The sequence below is a fragment of the Grampus griseus genome, assembly GCF_964374135.1.
Source record: "Grampus griseus genome assembly, chromosome: 17".
Classification (NCBI taxonomy): domain Eukaryota; kingdom Metazoa; phylum Chordata; class Mammalia; order Artiodactyla; family Delphinidae; genus Grampus; species Grampus griseus.
In genome coordinates, this window is record NC_139011.1 from 46,748,169 (window position 1) to 46,771,408 (window position 23,240).

At 35.9% G+C, this 23,240-nt stretch overlaps 2 protein-coding genes across 2 annotated transcripts; one reads left to right on the top strand and one right to left on the bottom strand.

Annotated features, from left to right (window-relative positions):
• Positions 1-1,292: 1,292 nt before the first annotated feature.
• On the bottom strand, positions 1,293-4,682 carry LOC309835236 (uncharacterized protein; the record flags this gene model as incomplete). The annotated part of the gene is made up of 3 exons (XM_082674657.1): positions 1,293-2,723; positions 3,658-3,704; positions 3,917-4,682. 2 exons carry the CDS (start codon positions 4,680-4,682, stop codon positions 3,694-3,696), a joined length of 777 nt encoding a protein of 258 aa, XP_082530783.1. The 3' UTR covers positions 1,293-2,723; positions 3,658-3,693.
• LOC309835435 (receptor-interacting serine/threonine-protein kinase 2-like) lies at positions 4,633-22,822 on the top strand. The gene is made up of 7 exons (XM_082674886.1): positions 4,633-4,853; positions 6,628-6,709; positions 9,554-9,707; positions 12,349-12,504; positions 20,357-20,514; positions 21,596-21,645; positions 22,486-22,822. Exons 2-7 carry the CDS (start codon positions 6,666-6,668, stop codon positions 22,578-22,580), a joined length of 657 nt encoding a protein of 218 aa, XP_082531012.1. The 5' UTR covers positions 4,633-4,853; positions 6,628-6,665; the 3' UTR covers positions 22,581-22,822.
• Positions 22,823-23,240: the final 418 nt, after the last annotated feature.

Genomic DNA, 23,240 nt, shown 5'->3' on the forward strand with positions numbered 1-23,240 from the left:
AGATTCCACATATAAACGTTAATATATGATATCTGTTTTTCTCTTTCTGACTTACTTCACTCTTTATGACAGTCTCTGGCTCCATCCACGTCTCTACAAATGACCCAATTTCATTCCTTTTTATGGCTGAATAACATTCCATTGTATATATATACCACATCTTTTTTATCCATTCCTCTGTCCATGGACATTATATGTATACATATAGCTGATTCACTTTGCTGTACAGTAGAAATTAACACAACATTGTAAAGCAACTATACTCCAATAAAAATTAATTTTTTAAAAAATTAGAAAAATAAATAAATAAAAAGAACTTACAGGAATAAAAGGCATTGAAGTTAAAAAAACAAGCAAAACAAAAAAACAGGCTATGAGAGATTTCAAGCATGCCATTTCAAGCTACCATGTCCCTAAAATAGCACATGCAGATATAAATAACCTTTATTCTCAGTAAATGGAAAATATGACTTAATATGATTCTATAGAATTTTGAATAGATGAATTCAACATATAGGTGTGAGGCTTGTTTTTTAGCCTAATTTGCATAATTATTCTCATGTTTTTTGTTTCTCATTTAGTTGATGTAGTTTAGCATCAGTATTCTTTAGGTTTCCTGTCATCAGCCATTCATTATGGGCATTAATTAAACACTGTACATATCACTAAGAATACATATTTTTTAAGCTGTATAATGGTGAAACTATCATGAAAGCTAAAGTTTGAGGTTGTGATAAAAAAATTGAAGCCAGATATTTAGAAGGTCTGCAATAAAAAGAATCTTAGCATTTAAATGAGTTTAGAAGCACTGAAATACAGGAATCAGCAGATCAATATTATACTATCTATCTCGAAAAGAAATGAAAGAAGGTGTGTGGAAAAACAGTACTCTCATTTGTCTGCAGAAAAAGAAAACTGGAACAACCTCAGTGAAGGTCAATTCAACAATACAAACCAAAATTACAAATGAACATAACTCTTTTGTCCAGCAGTTCAGCTTCTAGGGCATATATATGGATACACTTACACATGTATGAAATGACATACGTAATGATTACTTATTGCAGCATAATTTGTAACAGTAAATATGTGGAAACCAGCTAAGTGTCCACCAATGAGGGGTAAATTATGGCATATCCATCATTTAAAAAAAAAAAAGTTGAGAAAGCTTTTTATGCATTTGTATGGAAAGATATCTGAAATAGATTACTAAGTGAAAGACAAGCAAGGTCAACAGGTATATACTGTAATACTAATTAAATAAAAGTAAGAGACATAATATACACCCACATGTATTATTTATTTTGTATTTAAACCTATTAACCTTTTATTGAAGTGTAACATATATATATACAGAAAAGTGCACATTGTGTAACCTCAAAGAATTTTCATAACTGAACATACCCGTGCAACTGGCACCAAGAGTCTAGGTCCTAGATCAAGAAACAGAACATTTCTATCACCCCAGAGGCCTCATCCTGTCCCTTCTAGTCACTATGACCACTCTACAAGAGTAGACATTACCCTGATTTCTAAAAGCATAGGCTAGTTTTGCTTGTTTTTGTACTTAATAGGAATTGACTCATAAAATGTATACTCTTCTGTGTCTAGCTTTTTCATTCAGTATTGTATTTGTGCAATTCATCAATATTGCACACTGCTCAATATCATTGCTGTTTAGTATCCCACTGTGTAAAAAAATGGGCCACAAATCATTTACCCATTCCACTATTTATGGATATTTGGGTAATTTCCAGTTTGAAGCTATTATAAATAGCACTACTATGAACTTTCTAGTATATGCATATGCATGTCCATATACCTAGGCAAGGAATTGCTGAGGATCTGCATATCTGCAATTTTAATAGTACTGCCATACAGTTTGCAAAATTGATTGTACCAATTGACACTCCCACCAGCAATGTGCAAGAGCTCCAATTGTTACAAAACCTCACCCACACTTGCTATATTCTGTCTTTTTAATTTTAATTATTCTTGTATTTGTGTAGTGATATTGCACTGTGGTTTTAACTTGCAGTTCTCTAATGACTGATGAGGTCGAGCACCTTTTCACATGCATTTACTATTTGCTATTTAGATATACCCTTGTGTGAAGTATCTAGGTGTTTTGCCTAATTTTCTATTGAATTATCTGTCTGTTACACTTTTAAATTTTGAACCGTGTGAATACTAATTTTTAAAAATTTTAAAGTAATGTAATTAAAAATATACATAAATTTTATAGTGCTCTATGCTGCATGTTCTCTCCTTCGAGATTTATAATATACTAGTATTTCAGAAGCTCTAAAAAGTCTTAAAATTTTCACCACAGAACAGTCGGAGAAACGCTGTTTCCATTCTTGTCTAATTTTTAGCTTTCATGGAATTAATAATTGCTTCCTTTTTCTACTTGCTTATATTTTTAAGTTCTCTCTCGAATTTTATCACGTATTTCATTAGATCTATCAAACATCTATCAATATAACTACCCAAATAGTCAAAATTAGTAATCTAAATAAATTCAATTACACTAACCAGTCTTTCTTCTTGGAGTCTGCCATCTTCCTTCTCTGGTGAAAACGACTGCTCTCTAATTCTGCCACATATCTTTCACCCTGGAATTTCCCGTCACATTCTCCTGGTCCTTTTTTCTGGATCCCACATCTTTCTCTTTCTTGTCTTGCTCTCATGTTTCGTTGGAGCACATCCTCTAGTAACTTTCCCTTAAAAAAAAAAAAAAGGTGGATGGATGGATGGAAAATAAATGTTTTCATCCTTGTATATGTGAAAATGTTTTTATTCTACTCTTACTCTTGATGGATAGTTTGACTATAGGATTCTAGGTTGGAAGTTATTGTCTTACAAAACTTGAAATTTCACTGTAGTGGTTTAGCATAAAAGTGTTATTGTTGAGAAACCCAATGCCATTCTAATTCTCATCCGTTTATTCCTGCTCCTTCCATCTGAAAACTTTTAGAATCTTCTCTTTATTCTTAGTGTTCTGATCTTTTTAATGGTGTGCTTTAACATAGGTCCTTTTTCAGTCACTGTGGGTAGCTGGTGGGTCCTTTAAATATGAACATCTTTGTCTTTTGGTCCTGGAAGAAATTCTTGAATTATTATTTTGATCATTTCCTCCCTTCTTAATTTTTGTTCTCTTTCTCTAGAATTCTGTTTGTAAACTGACTGGATGAATGAATGAATGAATGGGAAAAGTTTTCTGAGCACTCTTTGTAGCAAAAAGCTTATTAAGGAATGAACCACAGATTATCAGACCATATCTTTAAAGCTAAGTATTTCATTTTAAATTATCAAATTTTAAAACACACTCTTTCATTACAGCTTCCATTTATTGTAAAATGTAACACTGCTACTCTTATTTCAGGCAATACAAAAATACAGGAAGCACTGATTTTCTGTAGGCAGAAATCCCTGATTGAAGTCAGGCATTCCCTATTACTTTTGCTTTAGAATTCATTAAATGCCTAGCATGGACTTGGTATTGTGTATAGTATTTGCACCACACTTTGCAAAATAGCCATTTCAGGTGTAGAAAAGTGTTTGTTTAAGGTAAAAAGATCTTTGCAGTCTTTTTTGGTTGGCATTAAACACCGCATTCTTTCCAGATCTATAAGAAAGAAATGTTTGCAGTCTTACCTGGAATCAAGGGAGGGACTCTCTCAAGGTTACTTTTCAATCTCTGTCTGTAATTATGGACGTCAGGAGAGAAAAAAAAAAGTCAGAAAAATAGGTCCCTAGTAGAGAAGCACTCAACAGGAACTAAACATCTGAACGTTTAGACAGGATTAAACTCTGACAGGGCTTATCAGCCACCCCCACACGACTGAAGTAGTTGCAAGTGAGGTTAGACTGGAGTCCAGATAAGCAAGTGAATCTACACCCCTACCTGACTCACCGGGCTGAGAAGCGCGGAGCCCTAGTAAGTCACCACCGCACGTCCTCAAAGGGCTTTCCGCGCAGGAAATGGCAGCTGCCACACCCACCCCGCTACCTCTGTCTGGTGTTTGGCGACTCCCGGAAGACGCGCCGATGGGACCAGGGGAGATTCCTCCTGGGTGGGAGGGTCCGCTGACTGAGTGTGAAGCTGCGGAGAGGAAACTTCCCCACAAGAAAACCTTTCCAACCTTGTGGGTTGCGGGGAGAGAAGACAAATTGAGCGCCCCTGGCTCACTTCCCCACTCCCAAGCCCCCGCCCGAGCCCCGCCGGTGTGGCACACGTCGTCTGGTCGCCACAAGGCGGAGATCTCGGGCCTGAGGCCGAGGCCGGAGCCTTGCTGGGAGGATCGCGGGCCAGTGGCCCTCATCCCCGCCTCGGCATCCGCCGCTGACGTCGCGTGAGAAGTCTGGGGAGGGAGGAGCTCCGAAAGGCGGGCTCGGGTGGCTGGCAGCGCCTGGGAGGGCCAGGTCGGAGAGAGGAAGCTCCTCCCCTGTGCGCCCCGCCGCCGCAGAGTTGACCAGTCTCTAGAAGAGAAGAGTCCGCTCCGGCTCCGGATAAGCAGCGGCTTGGCGTGCGCTGCGAGGAGAATGGACGGCCTCGTGACCTCATGTCCGGCAGGCTGTAGTGCCTGCCGAGCCGGCTCGCGCAGGGGGTGGAGCCGCGGGAGCGGCGGGCACTTCCGGAATCGATCGGCTGCTTGAGTGCCCGCGCCACCCGCTACCATGAACGAGGAGGCCATCTGCAGCGTCCTGCCCACCATCCCGTACCACAAGCTCGCCGACTTGCGCTACCTGAGCCGCGGCGCGTCCGGCACCGTGTCTTCTGCCCGCCACGCAGACTGGCGCGTTCGGGTGGCCGTGAAACACCTGCACATTCACAGCCCGCTGCTCGACAGGTAGGGCGCCCTGGCGGCTCCACCGCGGAGCCCCGAAATCTGCGTTCCCCACCCCACTGGCTCTAACCCCCGGCAAGCGGGCTCTGAAGCCCAAGCGACGGTGACCACTTGGGATCGGCCGCACACCTCGTCACCTCTAGGCAGCCGTTCAACGCTTGGGCTAACATGGTGGGGAGAGCAGGCTTCTCTGTAGATGCAGCAATCACGCTTCTTTTCACTGCCCTCTCCTTTTTTTCTTACTCCTGGGCCTCCTTTCTCCAGACACCAAAAACCAGCAATCACAGCCCAACTCTAAACGTCCTCTTTATTGAAGTTGGGTTCTGTTTGCTTTGTTTTTCCCTTTTTTTTTTTCTTTTTTGAAGTCGAATTCTAGGGCTGCACTGCCCAATAGGTAGCTCTTAGCCATAGGTGGCTATTAACTTTTTTTAAAAGTGGCTATTAGAAAATTTCAAATTGTATATGTGGTTCACATTATATTTTTATTGAACAGCACTGCTGTAGAGTCTGGGACGTTTTGGTTTGGGCTTTTTGTTGTTTTTGGTTTACACATGTAGGCATGAAAGTTTAGATATCAAACTCAATTTAGTTTCTCCTCTTACCGTCACAGGGAAGGAAGCCTGTCTCTAGAGGAAACTTGTATTATTTTTGCTAACAATAAACTGAAATCAGAAAGCTGTTAAATGACCCAAACTTTTGAATGTCTCTCCCATCCTGGACCAAGTTTAGTGCAATGTCCAGATTTCAAGGGAAGGCTAGATTAGTTCCTGTTTCCAGAAAAACCTTTCAACCGTATATATTAATCAGTGAGTCTAGTCACTAGTCTTGTGTATTTTCCTTCCAATAGGAATTTAACTAGGCCCTGCATTCAATTCTTAGTGAGTTAACATCCATGACTGCAACATTCTCCTCTCCTCCCCCTATATCTAAAGTGAAAATACATCATGCTAGATGCCTGATTAGCTAGAGGCTGTCAGTATCCAACAGCAGATAAATTCCTCAGCTTCAGCCCTGCTAATGGTATTGACTTTCATCTATCTGCCTGTGGCTTTTACTTGCTCTCTTGCTATCAGGCTTGGATGGGCTAGATCTCACAGTAAGTTTGAGACACCTCTAGAAATTGTTCCCGCTTCTTGTGTACCATAATCCTGATTTAGTGATATACAGGGTATATTTACCCTGGGTCTTGAATTCTGTGGAGCGATTACTGGGAAATTATGTGTATGTAGTCAACTTTGAAGGGTGGTGGTTGATTAGAGAGGGTAGATGTATTTTAGAATCAACTATTAAAATATGTGGAAATCTAGCACTGATGGACTCCTTAGGTATTTTAAAGGAGATTGATCCTCCCATTTTGGATGCTGTTTCTCAAGATTTTAATTTATCTAAGTTTTGTGCCATTTGGGGCCAAGAAATGAAGGGAGTTCCCTCTCGTGCTCATTAACAATTTCATAATCTAAAATTCTTCACTAAATCGGGTAGGAAATTAATTCTGCCGTCAAAGACGCCATAAGGACCAGTGCAACACTCTGGCATTACTGCATCACATTTTTTCTTCCACTTGTTTCCTAGAATGTTAACATTAGCTGTATTTATGTAGTCTGAGCATAGGACTGGGCTCTGCAGTTGACTCACAGGGTGTCTTATGTCCTCACTTATGAAGTGGGAATAACAGATACATGTACTTCTTGGGCTCTGGTGTGGATAATGTTTGCATTGTTCTTTGAGATCACAAAAGAAAACTAAGTTTATGTGCTGTAACATGTTCTTATTTTAGTGATTGGTGAATTATTCTCTGTAACCTGACTTCTGCCCATGAGAGGACCTTCCCCAGCAATCTCCCAACGCCTTATGAATAGGTGAGTCTGATAGGTTGTTCAAATACCTTGTGTAAACAGTGTAACTGTTTTGTAACTGAAATTTGTTATGGGTAATTTTGGTAATATGTCTGTAAAAGCTGTTTTACATTTTTATTTTTTTAATATAAAAACCTAGTTTTAAACTGTGTTGGCTTTTTCTGTTTTCCCACTCATTCTTCCTGAAATCTGACTTCAAGAATTTTCCTTCTCTGATTAAGCAGTGAGTGGAAAAAACAAAGGCTTTAGCGTCCCACAATTGCAATTCAAATCTGACTCCAAATCTGCCACTTATTGTTGGCATGACCAATAGAAATTATTAATTTATGTGAGCCTTCGTGCTCTCATATATAAAGTAGGGATAATGAAACCAACTGTAGTAAAGTGGCCAACACATCATAGGATCACAAGAGAAGGAAGAATGCATCATACTCTTCATGGGAGGGGGAATTAGTACATTAAGTATCAATAAGATATCCCCTAGCATGCCCTCTCTATAATTCTTTCTCAGAGTATCCAGGAACCTTCCCAGCAAAGGTGCTACTCAATAACTGTCTTGTTGACCTACATTTCATGAGGCAAATACAGACCTGTTTCAGCTTAGGAAATATAAATTTAATTAAAGCAGGTCTCACAAACAGGTAAAATGGGTTGCCTCACAGTTGGGATATTAAGTGGCTGAAGAGCAGGGAGAAGAAGAGAAACTCTTTTATGCATTCTTGTAATTCTTGAATTTTGAAACATGTAAGTATATTACCTCTTCAAAACATAGATGACTAAGATGTTTTTGCTTTATTTTGCTTATTGTTTGTTTTTAAAGGAGGCTTCATAGTCTGGTCTGGAATGTCTGTTGCTTTTCTTATTTCGGCAGCCATTCATCAAGAGTTTGGGTGGTTTAAGCACCAACTAATCATCATTGTTTACCTAATAAGCTTCTCCTAGAGACAGTTCTCTTTCTATTACTGCTGCTACCAATACCAAATCGTCCATGGAAAAAAATTGGTGACAAATGCAGTTCCCTTCATATATATGTACACACACACATACGTATACACACACATACATACACACACATATACACATATATATATGTATATACCTCCCTTAGTCAATCAGGTCAATCAGTCAGCCACCAGAGCCTGGGTATTCTATTCAGCTAGTGTTTTTCTTTCTATTTACACTGCAACCTTTATAGTTTCAGACTCTCATTGCTTCACATCTTAACTAGTATTATAATCTTCTAATACCTGGCTTTCAAACTCTACCTCCTTCTGCTGATCCTACACCTTGCTGCCAAGTTAATCATCCTAAAAGTTTGTTCCACTCCTGTCACTCCTGTGCTCAATAACCTGTAGTCACAACTCAGTGACTACCAAATCAAGTGTAAATGCTCTCACCTGGCTTTAAGGCTCTGAGATGAGGCCCTACCCTACCCTATTCACCTTCACTCCCTTTACACACGCTGTTACACATCCTGATTCATATTAAACAATTTGTCATTTTCCAGATATAGCCTGTACTTTAACTTCCTTGAGTTCATTTGATACACATCTATTAGACAAATTCTGTGTGCCAGGTACTGTTCCAGATCCTGGGGAGACACAGATGAAAAAGAAAGGCAAAATCTCTCCCATCTTGGGGAGGGACCACATATCTTGGATGCCCTTTTTCCAGTGGTTGAAATTCTATCCATCCTTAAGGTACTGTTGACATCTCTCTCTAAAGACTGTAGCAACTCCCTTAGCCCAGATTTACTAGTTCTCTGAGCTCCCTATATTTATTTATTTATTTGCGTGCTTATTTACTTGTTTTTGATGGCGCTTATCATATTCTGCCTTATATTTTAAGTATTTGGTTTTCTTTTTTTGCTTTTCTTATTTTTTAACTTTATTGAGGAATAATTGACAAATATAATCGTATATATTTAAAGTGCAAAACATGATTATTTGCTATACATATACATCATCATGGAATAATTACCAATATCAATATAATTAACACATCCAAAGACATACAAGTGACCAATAGGTATATGAAAAGGTGCTCAACATCACTAATCATTGGAGAAGTGTAAATCAAGACCACAGTGAGTACTTATTTTTCTTAAAACGATTTCTGGACAGTTTGAGGTCACAGACTATGTGTTTTGTTTTTTGGTTTTTTTAAACTTACTAGTCTCCATAATGCTGAGCACAGTTCTTTATTCATAATAAATGTTCAATATTTATTTGTTTTATGAATGAAAAATCAAATGAACCTGGGATCCAGAGTTAGCCCAGGGATCCATTCTAAGCATTTACCTGTTCTCAGTGTCCTTTTCCTGTGTTCCAGTATATAATTTCTAAGCATTATTGACCCTTATGCAACTATTATCATCTAGTCATTAAAATCTACAACATTTAAGTGTTTTAATATTCAGGATATTTAGAAAATTTTTACATGGTATGCAACCATAAAATTTAATATAATAGTCTAATCAAATTTGATCATTTTAATACAACATAAACTTAATGTAATTAGTTCAAGCACCTATCATTCTAATATAGACTTTATAAACTTAAACATGGTATTCTTTCCCTTTCCTGAGAAGAGTACAATAATAATCTGTATGTAGCACTTTTTTCTGTCAGTGGCTTATACAGGTATTTTGGTCTCTAAACAGACCTATGGAATATATAGGGTAGATATTATCCCAACTTTAAACACGAAGAAACTAAGAGAAGCTGCATAATTTACATGAGGTCAAAAGCTAATGAATGAAAAAATCCAGGATTAACTAATATTTATGGGCTTGATAATTGTGTATTTTTCCTTACTTTGAAATAATTATACATTTTCTTTCTTCAGTGAAAGAAATGATGTCTTAAGAGAAGCTGAAATTTTACACAAAGCTAGATTTAGTTACAGTCTTCCAATTTTGGGAGTTTGCAATGAGCCTGAATTTTGGGGAATAGTTACTGAATACATGCCAAATGGGTCATTAAATGAACTCCTACATAGGGTAAGTATTATACATTTTCAGTCGTTATAATTCTGTTATTCAACCTATATAGTACTTTCGTTTTACAAATGATCAGATTATTTGGGGATATATAGATGAATCAAAACAAGAATAATGAAAAACTTCACCATTTATGGCTTCTTTTGTGTTGTTAAAACTACTGTGGGGCTTCCCTGGTGGCACAGTGGTTGAGAGTCCGCCTGCGGATGCAGGGGACATGGGTTCGTGCCCCGGTCCGGGAGGATCCCACATGCCGCGGAGCGGCTGGGCCCGTGAGCCATGGCGGCTGAGCCTGCGCGTCGGGAGCCTGTGCTCCGCAACGGGAGAGCCGCAACGGTGAAAGGCCCGGGTACCGCAAAAAAAAAAAAAAAAAAATACTGTGGAGTCAGACCCTGCATTCTAAGTGACCTAGATTATTTTGCTTAGGTTACTGTTCCTGAGGTTTACATTGAATTCGAATATCCACATGTATATATATGTAAGAGAGGAACAGGAGAGAGAAAAGATAAACTCTGCACACCATACAATTTATTGTTAGTTTAAGCCAGATTTCATTTTATGTTAAAGGCAATGTAGGGTTCAAATTAAATGTTAATAATACCAGTTCATAAAGTTCTGAATTAATAGACCAAATAAATCTGAGTATCAAATACATGAGCTTTTCCAATAATAGACAATGGCATGAGCCATGTACCTTTTTCCCAAGGTATCAGTTATCTGGCTTTAATTGTGAAGCCCATCAGTAAACAAATATGGCCCGGTTGTGGGGGGTGTCCTCATTCTCAAAATATGTGTATCCATCTATTGTTGTTTGCTTGCTCTCATATTACTAAGATTATCTCTAGCCTGCAGTTTCTGTCAAGAAATATTTTTAAAGAACTCGGTCTCTTTTGTGAGGGGTGCTTTAGTTAAAACTGAGTAGTAACATAATCTGTAAAATCTAGTCACTGAACACTCCTAAATTCTGATACATCACAGTGATCTATAAGCAAACAAGAGAGAATGGGTGCCACTGTCACCACTCATGGAGTGACTTCCTCTTTATTTCGGGATACAACACATTCTGTTTGTGACAGGACCATCTGAAACAAGGGCAGAGTAAAGTAACTAGTGTCAGTGTATAAGATTTGTGTAACCAACACAGCAAGTAAGATACAAATACTAATTAAACACAGTTTCCTTTTGTTAAATGAGTATAAGCATAAATTCTAATGTTGTCTTCCCATACCCCAGCACCACAGTAGATGCTCTGGTACCCAAATTTGGAGCCCATTAGAAATTCTAGAGCCTCCTACAGGGGGATTGCTGACTCCTGGAAGGAATCATAAAATACATAGTGAGCACTCATCTACCTTCCTCTCCATGATCAAAAGCTTCCATATAGCACTATACTGCAGAGAGGCCTTGTTACTTCTTTAAACTATATAATTTTCAGAAAAAGTTACCTTTTTAAAGATTAAAAGATTCAGTTACTCAAGGGGATGGGAATCTGTGTATACAAGAGGAAGTAATGTTGAACATTTGTGTTTTGTGTTTCTTTTGGTATCCTGTATTATTAGGTCAGGATTTATCTTGAAGCACGTTCCCCCAACCTCACAAAAGATTGATGGAAAAAATCAAAATACTATGTAAAGACAAGTATTTTGAGCCACTCCCCTGCCAAGTTAGTTAATCAATGAACTATAAGCTGACCCATCTGCAGAAAAAAAATTCTTAAGAACAGTTTTGAGCTCAGTGGAAGCATACTTTTTCATATTATTTAGTAAAATGTACCCAGTAGCATGGTCCCTGATGATTCATAGTTGGATATTCCCAAATTATCTAATTTTTCTGAGTATGTTCATTCTCCTGGGAAGCTGTATTAACTTTTATGTTCAGAAAACATTTAAGAAAGTTCAGATGACTGTCACTTGTAAGTACCAGGAAATAGAAAACATTACATTTTTAATGTTTCTATGTTATATATACTTAGAAATGAAGATGATTTTTGTCTCCTTCACAAAAGCAAAACTCCCAAATGCTAATTTTTCAAGCTGAAATGCAAGTAAATATATGATTTAAAAATATGAAGTATTAATGCTTAGTAAGTAAATATATTATGGTCATAATTTTAATTGATGCAGTGGTTATCATCGTAATCAAGTATGGTTTTATATTAATAGGAAATTTAAAATATAAATTTTGAATAGAAACAAATTGTGTGTGTGTGTGTGTGTGTGTGTGTGTGTGTGTGTGTGTGTGTACACATTCATGGGCACAAGTTATTTGATAAGAAGCCATAGAATGGGAAGATGGGTATGAGTATAAATACATGTCTGGGTATTATACAGATAAAAAATAATTTAAAACTGTCTCAACTGAAGAAAGCCCCCATACCATGTAGTTGCATTACCAGTATAAACTAAAAGGAAATATCAGTACTGTAAAGTCATTATTTTCTCTAATAATTGAGGAAAGTAAGATACAAGGATGTTAAATAACGTCAAATTGATAATATAACAAAATGAGTATTTTTTGCCCTGAATTTAGTTATACCACATATTTAGTTTAATACTATATTTCCTCATGGAATATTTCATTTTCTAAGTGGAAATAAATTTGGCCACTAATTTTAGTTTTGTTTCTTTCCACATATATGAAGAAAAATGAATATCCTGATGTTCCTTGGCCATTAGGATTTCGTATTCTGCATGAAATTGCACTCAGTGTAAATTACCTGCACAATATGAATCCTCCTCTACTTCATCATGACCTGAAGACTCAGAATATCTTATTGGATAATGAATTTCACGTTAAGGTAGTTACTTTTTTTTAAAAAAAAGCTTATCTGCATCCTTGTGTTTAATAGTTTTAAAGACTTTTTAGTTATTTCTTCTATCTTACCAATTTAATACCTCTGCCTTTTCCATAGCCCCTAATTCAGTGCCACTTCTTCCTGCTGCAGTGAGTTAGTTATTCCTAGACTACAGACATTGGTAAAATTATGGTTCAAAATACAGTCATTCTCTTCTTAATTTAAATTGTCGATTATACCTTTGTTAACTTTTCATTTTGAAATTATTATAGATTCATAGATGGTTGCAAAGATAATACAAAGGAGTCCCATGTACCCTTCACCCAATTTCTGCCAGTGGTTACATCACATATAATTATAGTACTATTTCAGGACCAGGAATTTGGCATTGGTACAATGCATGTATATAGTTCTGTATCACTTTATCATGTGTAAATTTGTGTAACCACCACAGCAATCAAGATATAGCACTACTCTGTCACAAGAAAGATATCACTTATGCTACCCCTTTATAGTCATACCTTCTCCCCTCCATCATACCTAACTACTGTCAACCACTAACCTGTCTTCCATCTCTATAATTTTGTCATTTCGAGAATACTATATGAATGGAATCATACAGTGTGTGATATTGTGAGACTGCTTTGTTCACTTAGCATAATGCCTTTGAGATCCATTTAAGTTGTTGCTTGTGTCAACAGTTGGTTCCTTTTTCACTGGTGAATAGTATTCCATGGTATGGGTGTACAAAAGTTGTTTAACCATTCAGCTGTTGAGAGATATTTTGGTTATTTTTAGTCTTTGGCAATTACAATAAAGCTCCTATGAACAGTCCTGTGCAACTTTTTGAACAAACGTAAGTTTTCATTCCTCCTAGATGAATGCCCAAGAGTGTAACTGCTTGGTCATATGGTAAGCATATGTTTAGCTTTTTAAGAAACTACCTAGCTACTTGCCACAGTGGCTGTACCGTCGTATATTCCACCAGCAATGTATGAAAAACCCAGCTTTTCTGCACCCTCACCAGCATTTGGTATTATCATAGTTTTTTATTCTAGCATTCTAATAGATGTATAGTGATACAGCACCATGGTCTTAATTTTCATTTTCCTATAATGTTGAATATTGTTATTTATTTATTTGCCATCTCTATATCCTTTTCAGTGAAACATCTCTTCATATCTTAAGACCATTTTCTAGTTGGATTCTTTGCTTTTATACTATTGGGTTTTAAGAGTTCTGTATATTTTTTAGATATAAGTCCTTAACAGATATGTAGTTTGCAAAAATTTTCTGCCAATCCAAAGTTTGTTCTTTTCATCCTTTTAACAGGGTCTTTCACAGAGCAGAAGTTGTAATCTATTTCTTTTATGATCATGCTTTTGCTGTCATGTCTAAGCACTCTTCACGAAGCCACAGGTATTGCAGATTTACTTCTATGTTATCTTCTAAAAGTTCCATAGATTTATGTTTTACATTTAAATCTGTGATCTGTTTTGAATTAATTTTTTGCATAAAGCATAAGATTTAGATACCTAAAGGCACCAGAGCAGTAGTGATTTCAGTTACCCTATATGTAACTGAAGACAGCAAATAAAAAGTAGTTGCTGAGAAATTAATACTAAATGTAACTCACTTTATTTTTACATACTATTTTGCTACACTTCAAATAATGTACATAATTGAAGATTATTATAAGTATCCAAAAATGTTCAAATAAGTAATAAGGAAGTTGGAACAATAGAAAAATAAATATAAAAAGTGTGAGAAAAGTTAAGTGAAAAAATAAACCTTTATTGAAGGCACTCCCTCTGCCTAGAATAAAATGGAAGGAAAAGGAAGAGAGAAGCAAGCTGCTGCCTCAATACTACTTAAAAAAAAGAGACAAATCTATTCCATCAGTTATAGAACCATACAGGTAGAAGTGACCTATTCTAGTCCCCTAATCAGCTGGTCCTCTGAATCCTCACTACAACAGTCCCTCATCTCCCAAGGCAGTTACCCTGTGACAAGAGAGTGTTTAAGCTCCGTAACTGAATGACTGTGACATTTTTTTATACGATCAGTCAAAACTCCTTCTCTGTTGCTTCCACTCATCGGTCCTAGTGATAAAGTGAGTTCAAAGTCCAATTTTATTTCCACCTGACAGTCCTTCTGAGATTTGAAGTTAGCTATAATCCCCTTACTTCTCACGTACACTTTTCCCTTATACACATCTTTAGTTTCTTCAGCCAATTTCCTTATTACATAGGTTTTAATCCCAGGTGCTATCTAGATGCATCTGTGTTTAACTCTCTTAAATTTTGATCCTCAAAACTAATCCAAATACCCATATATACCTAACACAAGTTTGTGTGGCCAATACATTAGTGAGGTCAAACAAACCAAAATGTCAGAGTTTGGAGCAGAGAAAGGTTTATTGCAGGGCCAAGCAAGGAGAAGAGGTAGCTCATGCTGAAAAAACCCTAACTACCCAAAGGGTTTCAGCAAAGCATTTTTAAAGGCAAGGTGAGGAAGGGACACACCTTGGGTATGTGGTCAGCTCTTGCACAAATTCTCTGATTGGTTGATGGTGGTCAATCCTTAGGTGCTAGAAGGTCTGGGGATTACGTGCCCATGATCATCAAGTAGTTAATTTCTTCCATTTGTTGGTGGTTTTAGCATCTGAAAAACTCAGGAAATATGCATCAGATACTATTATCTAGGTACTTTAGAGAGGAGCTAAAGCAGTAGATATGTGGAGGGAGGTCTGTCCCAGGAAGGCCTCATAGGGTCCTGGTCATTTACACCCCTGATGTGGTGTGATAAATGTAGAATCGTCCTTAAATACTTTACTTCGTATTCATAGTTCCTTACTAATTCGTCTTTTGGGGGGCAGTCCTATAACAACATTCAAGTTGGGCTCAGTGTCAACAAAAAACACTGAGAGGTTTTCTTTCTTTTTTTTTAATGTATTGTTACTTAAGTCATGTCTCCTTGTCATGTACTTCACAGGATATTTTCTGGACATCATCAAAGTTTATCTTGTTACATTTGGGTGATAACTTCAGCTCTTAAGACCTTTTTGAATGTTTTTCTGTAGTCCAAGGATTTTTAACTTTGTCCTCCAGCTTTGTGTCATCTTCAAATTTAATTAGCTGCTTTTTTGTATCTTCAAGTCATGATTAACTATTAAGCAGTACAGAGCTCAAATCAGAGCTACACAACATGGTCTGAAAACCTCCTTTCAAGTCAATATCAATCCTTTTATTAATTAGGGCTTTTGGAGAATAAGCATTCATTTTGTTTGGAATACTCCTAAAAGAGCTGTTATACAGCCCATATTTCTCCATTTTTTTCCATTAGAATATTACAAAAGTCCTTGCTTGACTGCTTTCCCAGGTGTCCTTGTTACCAAGTCCAAGTTCATACTGCTCACTGTAGGACAGGGCCAGTAAATCAACAGATGAGGTGTTGGGGTAAGGAATAGCAACTTTATTCAGAAAGCCGGTAGACCAAGAAGATGGTGGACTAGTGTCCCAAAGAACCACCTTACCCCAGCTAGAATTCAGACTAAAAGGGGAGAGGGTGTGGTTGCTTGTTGCAAATTTCTTGGACTCCTTTGTTCTTGCAGCAGTCCGTGTAGGTCAGATCTTGATGTTCCTGTAAACGTCCAACAAGACAAATGTAATTGTCTGTTCTGTAACTTTTTATCTCTGTATGAATAGAAAAGTGTTATACCCTTAAAGGTCAGAGCCTTGAGAATGGGCTGTCTTGTATATTTCAGGCTATAGGCAACATTCTTAACTTGTAGCAAAAGCAATAGAATACGAAGGTTACAGTAAAAGAAACAGATCCAATATGGAGTCAGATTTATTCTTCCTTGTTACATACTCATGACTTACTCCCTTTCCTTTTCTTCCTCATTATCAGAGTGGCTTTCCCTGACAACCCGCCTAGTTCCTCTGTATCCTCATACCTTGATTAATGCTTCTCCATAGTATTTTTCACCATCTTACAAAACATTTTTTATTAATATGTTTATTGACCGTCTTCCCCAATTATAATATAATAAGCTTCACAAAGACTAAAATGTAGTCTGTTTTATTCACTGCCACCTGCTTAGCATATGCCGTATAGAAGCATTCAATAAGTAGTTGTTGAATGAACAAATGAATGAATTCCAGATCTTCTATATATACCCGATAGGTCTGATAATTTAATAGTCAAGGATATTATTAAAGTACCTCAGACTGTTTTATAATATACAAACTGTTTTAACGTTTACTCTTTGACAGTAGTCCTACTGACAAAAAAGGAAATGAAGTCTGTCATTCCTTTATTAAGTATTTGTGGAGCAACAGTGTTGTGCTAGACATCCCAAGTACTTGGGATATGTCGCATGAGGTCTGAAATTGATCACTGGGCTAATATAATTTTTCATTAGTTCTTTCTGGCTCTTTTATCAATTACTCATAAAGTAACCCTTTCATTACATTTTTAAACCTGGGATTAAGGGTAGTCTCTGCCAATATATAGATTTGCAAAATCAATATTATTTTCCCTTCTTAAAAATCAGAATGACATTTGCTTTTCTCGTATCCTGTAATACCTCTCCATCACCATGGAGGTATTCGCGAGTATTCTAACTAAACCTGAAGTATATGTAAAATGACCTGAGATTTGTCCTTTATAAACTTTTCAACCTCCTTGGACTTTATTTTCTTCATCTCAGTCCAGAAACTATTCTTGATACAGAAAACAGAAGCAAAGTAATAGGTGATGATGATCCCTACTTTCTCTTTTTCATTGATCAGTAGGGTAGCCATGGTCTTTCTTTGAAATAAATAGAATTTAAAATAGTTTGGCTTTGTGTGTTTTTTTTAACTTTTATTAGCTTTAACACATACAAAACTGTGACCTTTCTAATACTATTCTTATAAATTATGATACTCTTTTATATGCATCCTGTGTGTCTCTACTTTTTATTTTATAAATGTCCCTTAAAAGTCAAAGTTTATCAGTGACTCATGAAAAAGTAACAGTTACCTGATCTACCTATCTTCTTGGAAGGGCCTTTAAATGAAGTGCAAAAAATCTTTTAAAATACTTAATGAAATTAAATGGAAACACACCTTGCTACAGTTTTTTGAAGTAAATTTTTATACTGGAATGCTAACCAGAAACATAGTATCTAAAAGAAAAACATATACTACCAATTAAGATCAACCAGGACTTTTCTACTTTAAAAAGAATACATTCAATTTGTTTATCTGCTGGTCAGTATCAATTAGTGCACCTTAAATACAAATGAACCTGTGGTAGGCTTATTTGAAATAAATGTTTATATGTACCATGTTTGATTTCTCAGCTATTCTGTCCATCATGTGTGGAACTTCTAAGAATACTTAAAGTTATTCCGCATAGCTTCTTACTGATAAGTTTATAAATTTACAGACATGGATAGTATTATATAAATGAAAATAGCTATTCTGGTAGGGTAATAAGATTATGGATGATTTTTATGAATAGTGTGTTTTAATTTCCTCTAGTTTTTTAATCTTTTTTTAAATTGAAGTATAGTTGATTTACAATATTATGTTAGTTTCAGGTGTACAGCAAAGTGATTCAGTTTTATATATTTTTCAGATTATTTTCCTTTATAGGTTATTTTGAGATACTAAATATAGTTTCCTGTGCTAATACAGTAAATTCTTGTTGCTTTTATCATCTTTTTTAGCTAAAAAGAACCTTTACCTTTGAAATGCATGTTAAGATCTTGTATAGAATAGAAAAGTTCCTATCCTCTGTCTTCATTGCTGAATGATACCAGGACCCTCAAGAAATCATGGAACTTGTATTCCTCTCATCATATTCTTCACTTTTTTTTCTTCTCTGGAAGATCCAGATTTAATGAATCGTGTCTTTGGTATATGGTGTTTGCAATAGAGAAGGGGGACAAATATGGTTCCATGTGAAAGCCAAACTAAATTAGCTGATAAAGGGAATTCTGATTAAGTTTTCTAGGTGAGATTTAAGAACATAGATGAAGACCTTAGGTGAAGTGAAAGGAGCACATAAGGAAGCAAGCTCAGAATACATTTTCTCCAGCACTGTATTCAAACCAGTATTTAGCCCAGTAGTTTGCAATTTGTGGGTCAGGTATAAGATGGACCACATCCCAGTTTTTGTTTTTTTTTTAACATTTCTCACTGTGGCACAGAAGTAAACTTTGCTTCTCATAGTAATGCTTATTATCCTAGCAGATGTGCAGCTGGAGTACTTTTTTTGCTTTTAGAGAATGAGTGGGAGGAATAAGAGTTTGTAGTGGCAAGTAGAAGTAAGTAGGATATTCGCTTCCCCAGAGTCTTAATACCACCTCAAAGTGTATTAAAGGCCCTGAAACTATGTACTGTGCTTATTAGTATTGTATGAATAAGAGCAATCTTTAGAGGCTTATTCCCATGTACAAGACATTAATAATACTAACACACAGGGGTCATTTACTATGTGTCAGATACTGTTCTGAGTGCTTCACTTAGAATAACTAGTTTAATATCCTCAGTACAACCCTGTGTTATGTTATTATCCCCAGTTTAAAGATGGGTAATCTGAGGCACAGAGAAATTAGAAAACTTGTCCAAGGTTGCACAGCTAATTAAGGGGTAGAAGTGGAATGTAAATCTAAGTAATCAAGGCTCTAGAACCCATGTTCCAGAACACATATTATATTGCCTTTAGAAATCAATCCAGCTTATCTTCATGTAGTGGCACCATGTTTCCTCTTGGTCTTTTCTAATTATTTTTCTTAGACTTACCCTTTTATTATGATACTGTATGAAAGATTCATATAGGCTACCCCCTCCCTTTTTGGAGTGGGGCCATAATTTTTTTAATCTCAAATTCATCTAAACACTAAATAACTTATTTCTTCTCTTAAAGCTAGTGAACATTTTAAGAGTTAAATGATTGAACCACAAATGGTGTGCTGGATAGAGCTCATTCCACTCTGTTGACTCCTAAATTGTGCCGTGTGAAGGTCTAAGTGATTTAAATTAAATGTCTTCAGAGTTTTCCTGTACTCTTTTGTTCACTAAATATTGTTTCTCTTCTTACATTTTTGTCTCCCTTTTAAAAAAAAACATTGGAACCTTTTAGATACTTAGTTATAAGATATTGTGTATTGATAGTATCTGCACAAAATTTACAAGTGAAGTAAAACTGTAAAGGACATATCAAAAGTACAGAATGTTTGTCAGTGATAATGCTTTAGGCACTCCTTGTCATGGACATAAATATGTTTTATATGCTAATTATACTATTGTTAACAGATATTCTTTTAGTGGTAGGCATAAATCATATAATAATGAGTTATACTGTATTGGAATTTTACTTATTTCAAACTTTAAGGATACTATTTTTAGCACATTATAAATAAGAACATATAAACCTGAGTTGTAAACAATACCCAGTGACAATCGTATTAGATGTGACTAGTTTAGCAGTTTTGTGAGGTATAGGTAAATTTTGAAAGCACATGATATAAAGCTACTTGTCACAAAAAGTGAAGTGTATATACTCATTCAGAATAAAAGGCAAAAATACTCCTGTTTAAGTTTTCAAAACTTAGTCTCTTTTAAAATTTGTAATATTATGCTGAACTTCAAGTCAGTTTATATTGCTTTTAGAGTTGTTGGGTTCAGCACTATGGAATCCAATTTGTTAAGAAACTAATAGACTATTATAGAAATAAAATATTAATACATATAGCATTTACTCTGGTCTCATGTCTAAATATAATAAATATAAACAAAAACAATTCTTGAACTTTTTTAAAGAGAAAATTTAAAAATTCAATTACTCTTTTCCCTTCCAGATTGCAGATCTTGGCTTATCAAAATGGCGCATGATGTCCTTCTCACAATCACGAAGTAGTAAATCTGCACCAGAAGGAGGGACAATTATCTATATGCCACCTGAAAACTACGAACCTGGACAAAAATCAAGGGCTACTATCAAGCATGATATATACAGGTACAGCATGTTACTTTTGCTCAGAGTTAACCTTGTCTAAAAAACAAGATTAATCAATCCGAATTTTGAAGCTACATTTTAAAAGTATGATTTTTATGCTTCTCTCATAAGTGTGGTGAAAATAAATTAGAGACAGTGGTTAATGTTTTTCATATTAAAGATGCCTTGCTTTGGGAGTTCCCTGGTGGCCTAGTGGTTAGGATCCCGGTTTTCACTGCCGTGGCCCAGGTTCAGTCCCTGGTCAGGGAACTGAGATCCCACAAGCTGTGTGGTGCAGCCAAAAAAAAAAAAATTAAAAATTAAAAATGTGAAAATAAAGATGCCTTACTTTTTTTTTTTTAATATTTATTTACTTATTTATTTGGTTGCAGCGGTGGGCTCCTTAGTTGCGGCACGTGGGCTCCTGGGTTGCAGCATGCAGGCTCCTCAGTTGCAGAATGCATGTGGGATCTGGTTCTCTGACCAGGGATCAAACTCGGACCCCCTGCATTGGGAGCATGGAGTCTTAACCACTGCGCCACCAGGGAAGTCCTGATGCCTCGCCTTAAGCTACTTTTACATCCTTAAAAATTATTAAAGCATATCTTGTTGTCCTATCAATTTATAATATTCAAGGGTTTTTATCATATGTGACCTTGATAAGAGGAGGGAAACAGTGCAGTTAACATTTAACACTACCAAAAGAGACAGTACTTACACCAGAAAAAGAGTCAATAGAATAGGGCTACATGAGACAGCCTTTTTTATTGCTCTTTATTTTGTGTGAATAATAGAATCATGTAATTAAAGGGCATAGCTTATCTAGGTGTTAAAGAATCATCCACAAGTTATCCTTGCCTATAACTTCAAGTTCTTATTACAGTAATTTCCTAATTTTTCAAATTGAATTAATTCCCTTTCAAAACAAAACTGTATATGAATATTCATCATCTTGGTTCTATATAGTGATTCTTTAAGCAGCATTTCACTACATTATTACTTTTAAAAATGGTATCTCACAGTCAGCTTTTAAAATCAGTACCATTTTAGTTTATTATGAATAGTTTATAAAGTACTATATGTATATTTTTATCTTAAACAGCTATGCAGTTATCACATGGGAAGTCTTATCTAGAAAACAGCCTTTTGAAGGTAAGTGTACTTTGACTTCGTTATTCTAGGTGACATCATATTGGTAAGTCATACTCAGAACTATCTGAATAAAGATCACTTATTTTAAATCTGCCTAACAGTCATTTTGTGGAAAACACACTAGAAAAACAACAATTTGTCATTGTGAATCCACTGTATGATGGAAAGTACTGGATTAAGGATCAGAAAAATGTGTAGATTCTTCTTGTTCTGATAGTAATTAACTCTATTATAAGCCACTAAATCTCTTAAGTCCTCATTTTTTTTATCTGCAAAATAAGAATTTTGAATTCTTATTTCTAAGATTCATTCCAGCTGTAAAATCGTTTGTATGAAAATTTCAGTAGTGCTTCTTCTAAAGACCAGCAAATACTGAAGAATACTTTTAAAATTTTCTGATAATATTGTCTCTTTCTTTATTTTGAGGTTCATTTAGGTCAGTTTGCTGTGTAACAACCTCAGAATCTCAGTAGTTTACAAACTAAACATTTATTTTTCATTCACATTGGGTTATTAGTTGCTGTGGCCCTTCTTGGCTCTGCTAGGTTCTGCTCAGCTCTGCTGAGCTCTGTTTTACTCTGCTCTCTTCATACTCCATTGGCCAAATCAAATCACATGGCCAAGCCCAGAATTAAAGAGGTGAAGATATAAACTCCTCCCACGAGAGGCAGCAAGTCTGGCAATGGCTGGGATCTAAACATTCCTTTGACAGAAAGGGAAGTAATGAATTATTCCTAAGATTTTAAGATTCCCTCATGTTCATTTGGTTGGCTTTAGAATGTATTTAATATATTAAATCATAATATATTTCTAATGAATGAAATATATTTGTTTTGACAGAAGTCACCAATCCTTTGCAGATTATGTATAGTGTGTCACAAGGACATCGACCTGACACTAATGAAGAAAGTTTGCCATTTGATATACCTCATTGAGCACTTATGATCTCTCTAATAGAAAGTGGATGGGCACAAAATCCAGATGAAAGACCGTCTTTCTTAAGTTAGTGTACAGTTTTAATCTGGGCCTTTTGAATTACAAAAATAACAAATACGCTGTAAATAAAATATTCCTTGAACAACTATGAAAGTTAGCTGACAAGCTCAAAGTTTTTTTTTTTCTAATTCAAAGTTGTTTTTATTTTATGAGATGAGATTGAAGTGGTAAGGAGAGGCTGTTGACTATTATCATAAAAAGGTTAGAAATTTATTCCAAGTACAATGGAAAGCCATTAAAGTGAGTTTCTCAGGGAAATAACATGATTAAATTTAAGTTTAGGAGATATCACTCACTGCTATGTATAAAATTGATTGGAGAAGGGCAAGAGTAGAATTTCCAGACCAATCCTGGAGATCGAAAAATCAGATAGAATTAAGATTTATTTCAGAAGTAGAATGAATCATCACCTAAATGTAAACATAGAAGAAAATCTTCATGATCTTGGGTTAAGCAAAGAGCTCTTATATATGACATCAGAAACAAGACCTATTAAAAAAATTCTTTGATAATTGAACTTCAAAAAAATTGAAAAATTTTACACTTCAGAAGATGCTATAGAAAACGAAAAGACAAGCTGTAGACTGGGAATCATCTTT

Bases quoted from the DNA above. Each gene is read 5' to 3' on its own strand.
- LOC309835435 (XM_082674886.1), top strand. From the start codon at position 6,666: ATGAGAGGACCTTCCCCAGCAATCTCCCAACGCCTTATGAATAG. The intron at 9,708-12,348 runs GTAAGTATTATA...ACATATATGAAG, and splicing joins TAAATGAACTCCTACATAGG to AAAAATGAATATCCTGATGT. The intron at 21,646-22,485 runs GTAAGTGTACTT...TTGTTTTGACAG, and splicing joins TAGAAAACAGCCTTTTGAAG to AAGTCACCAATCCTTTGCAG.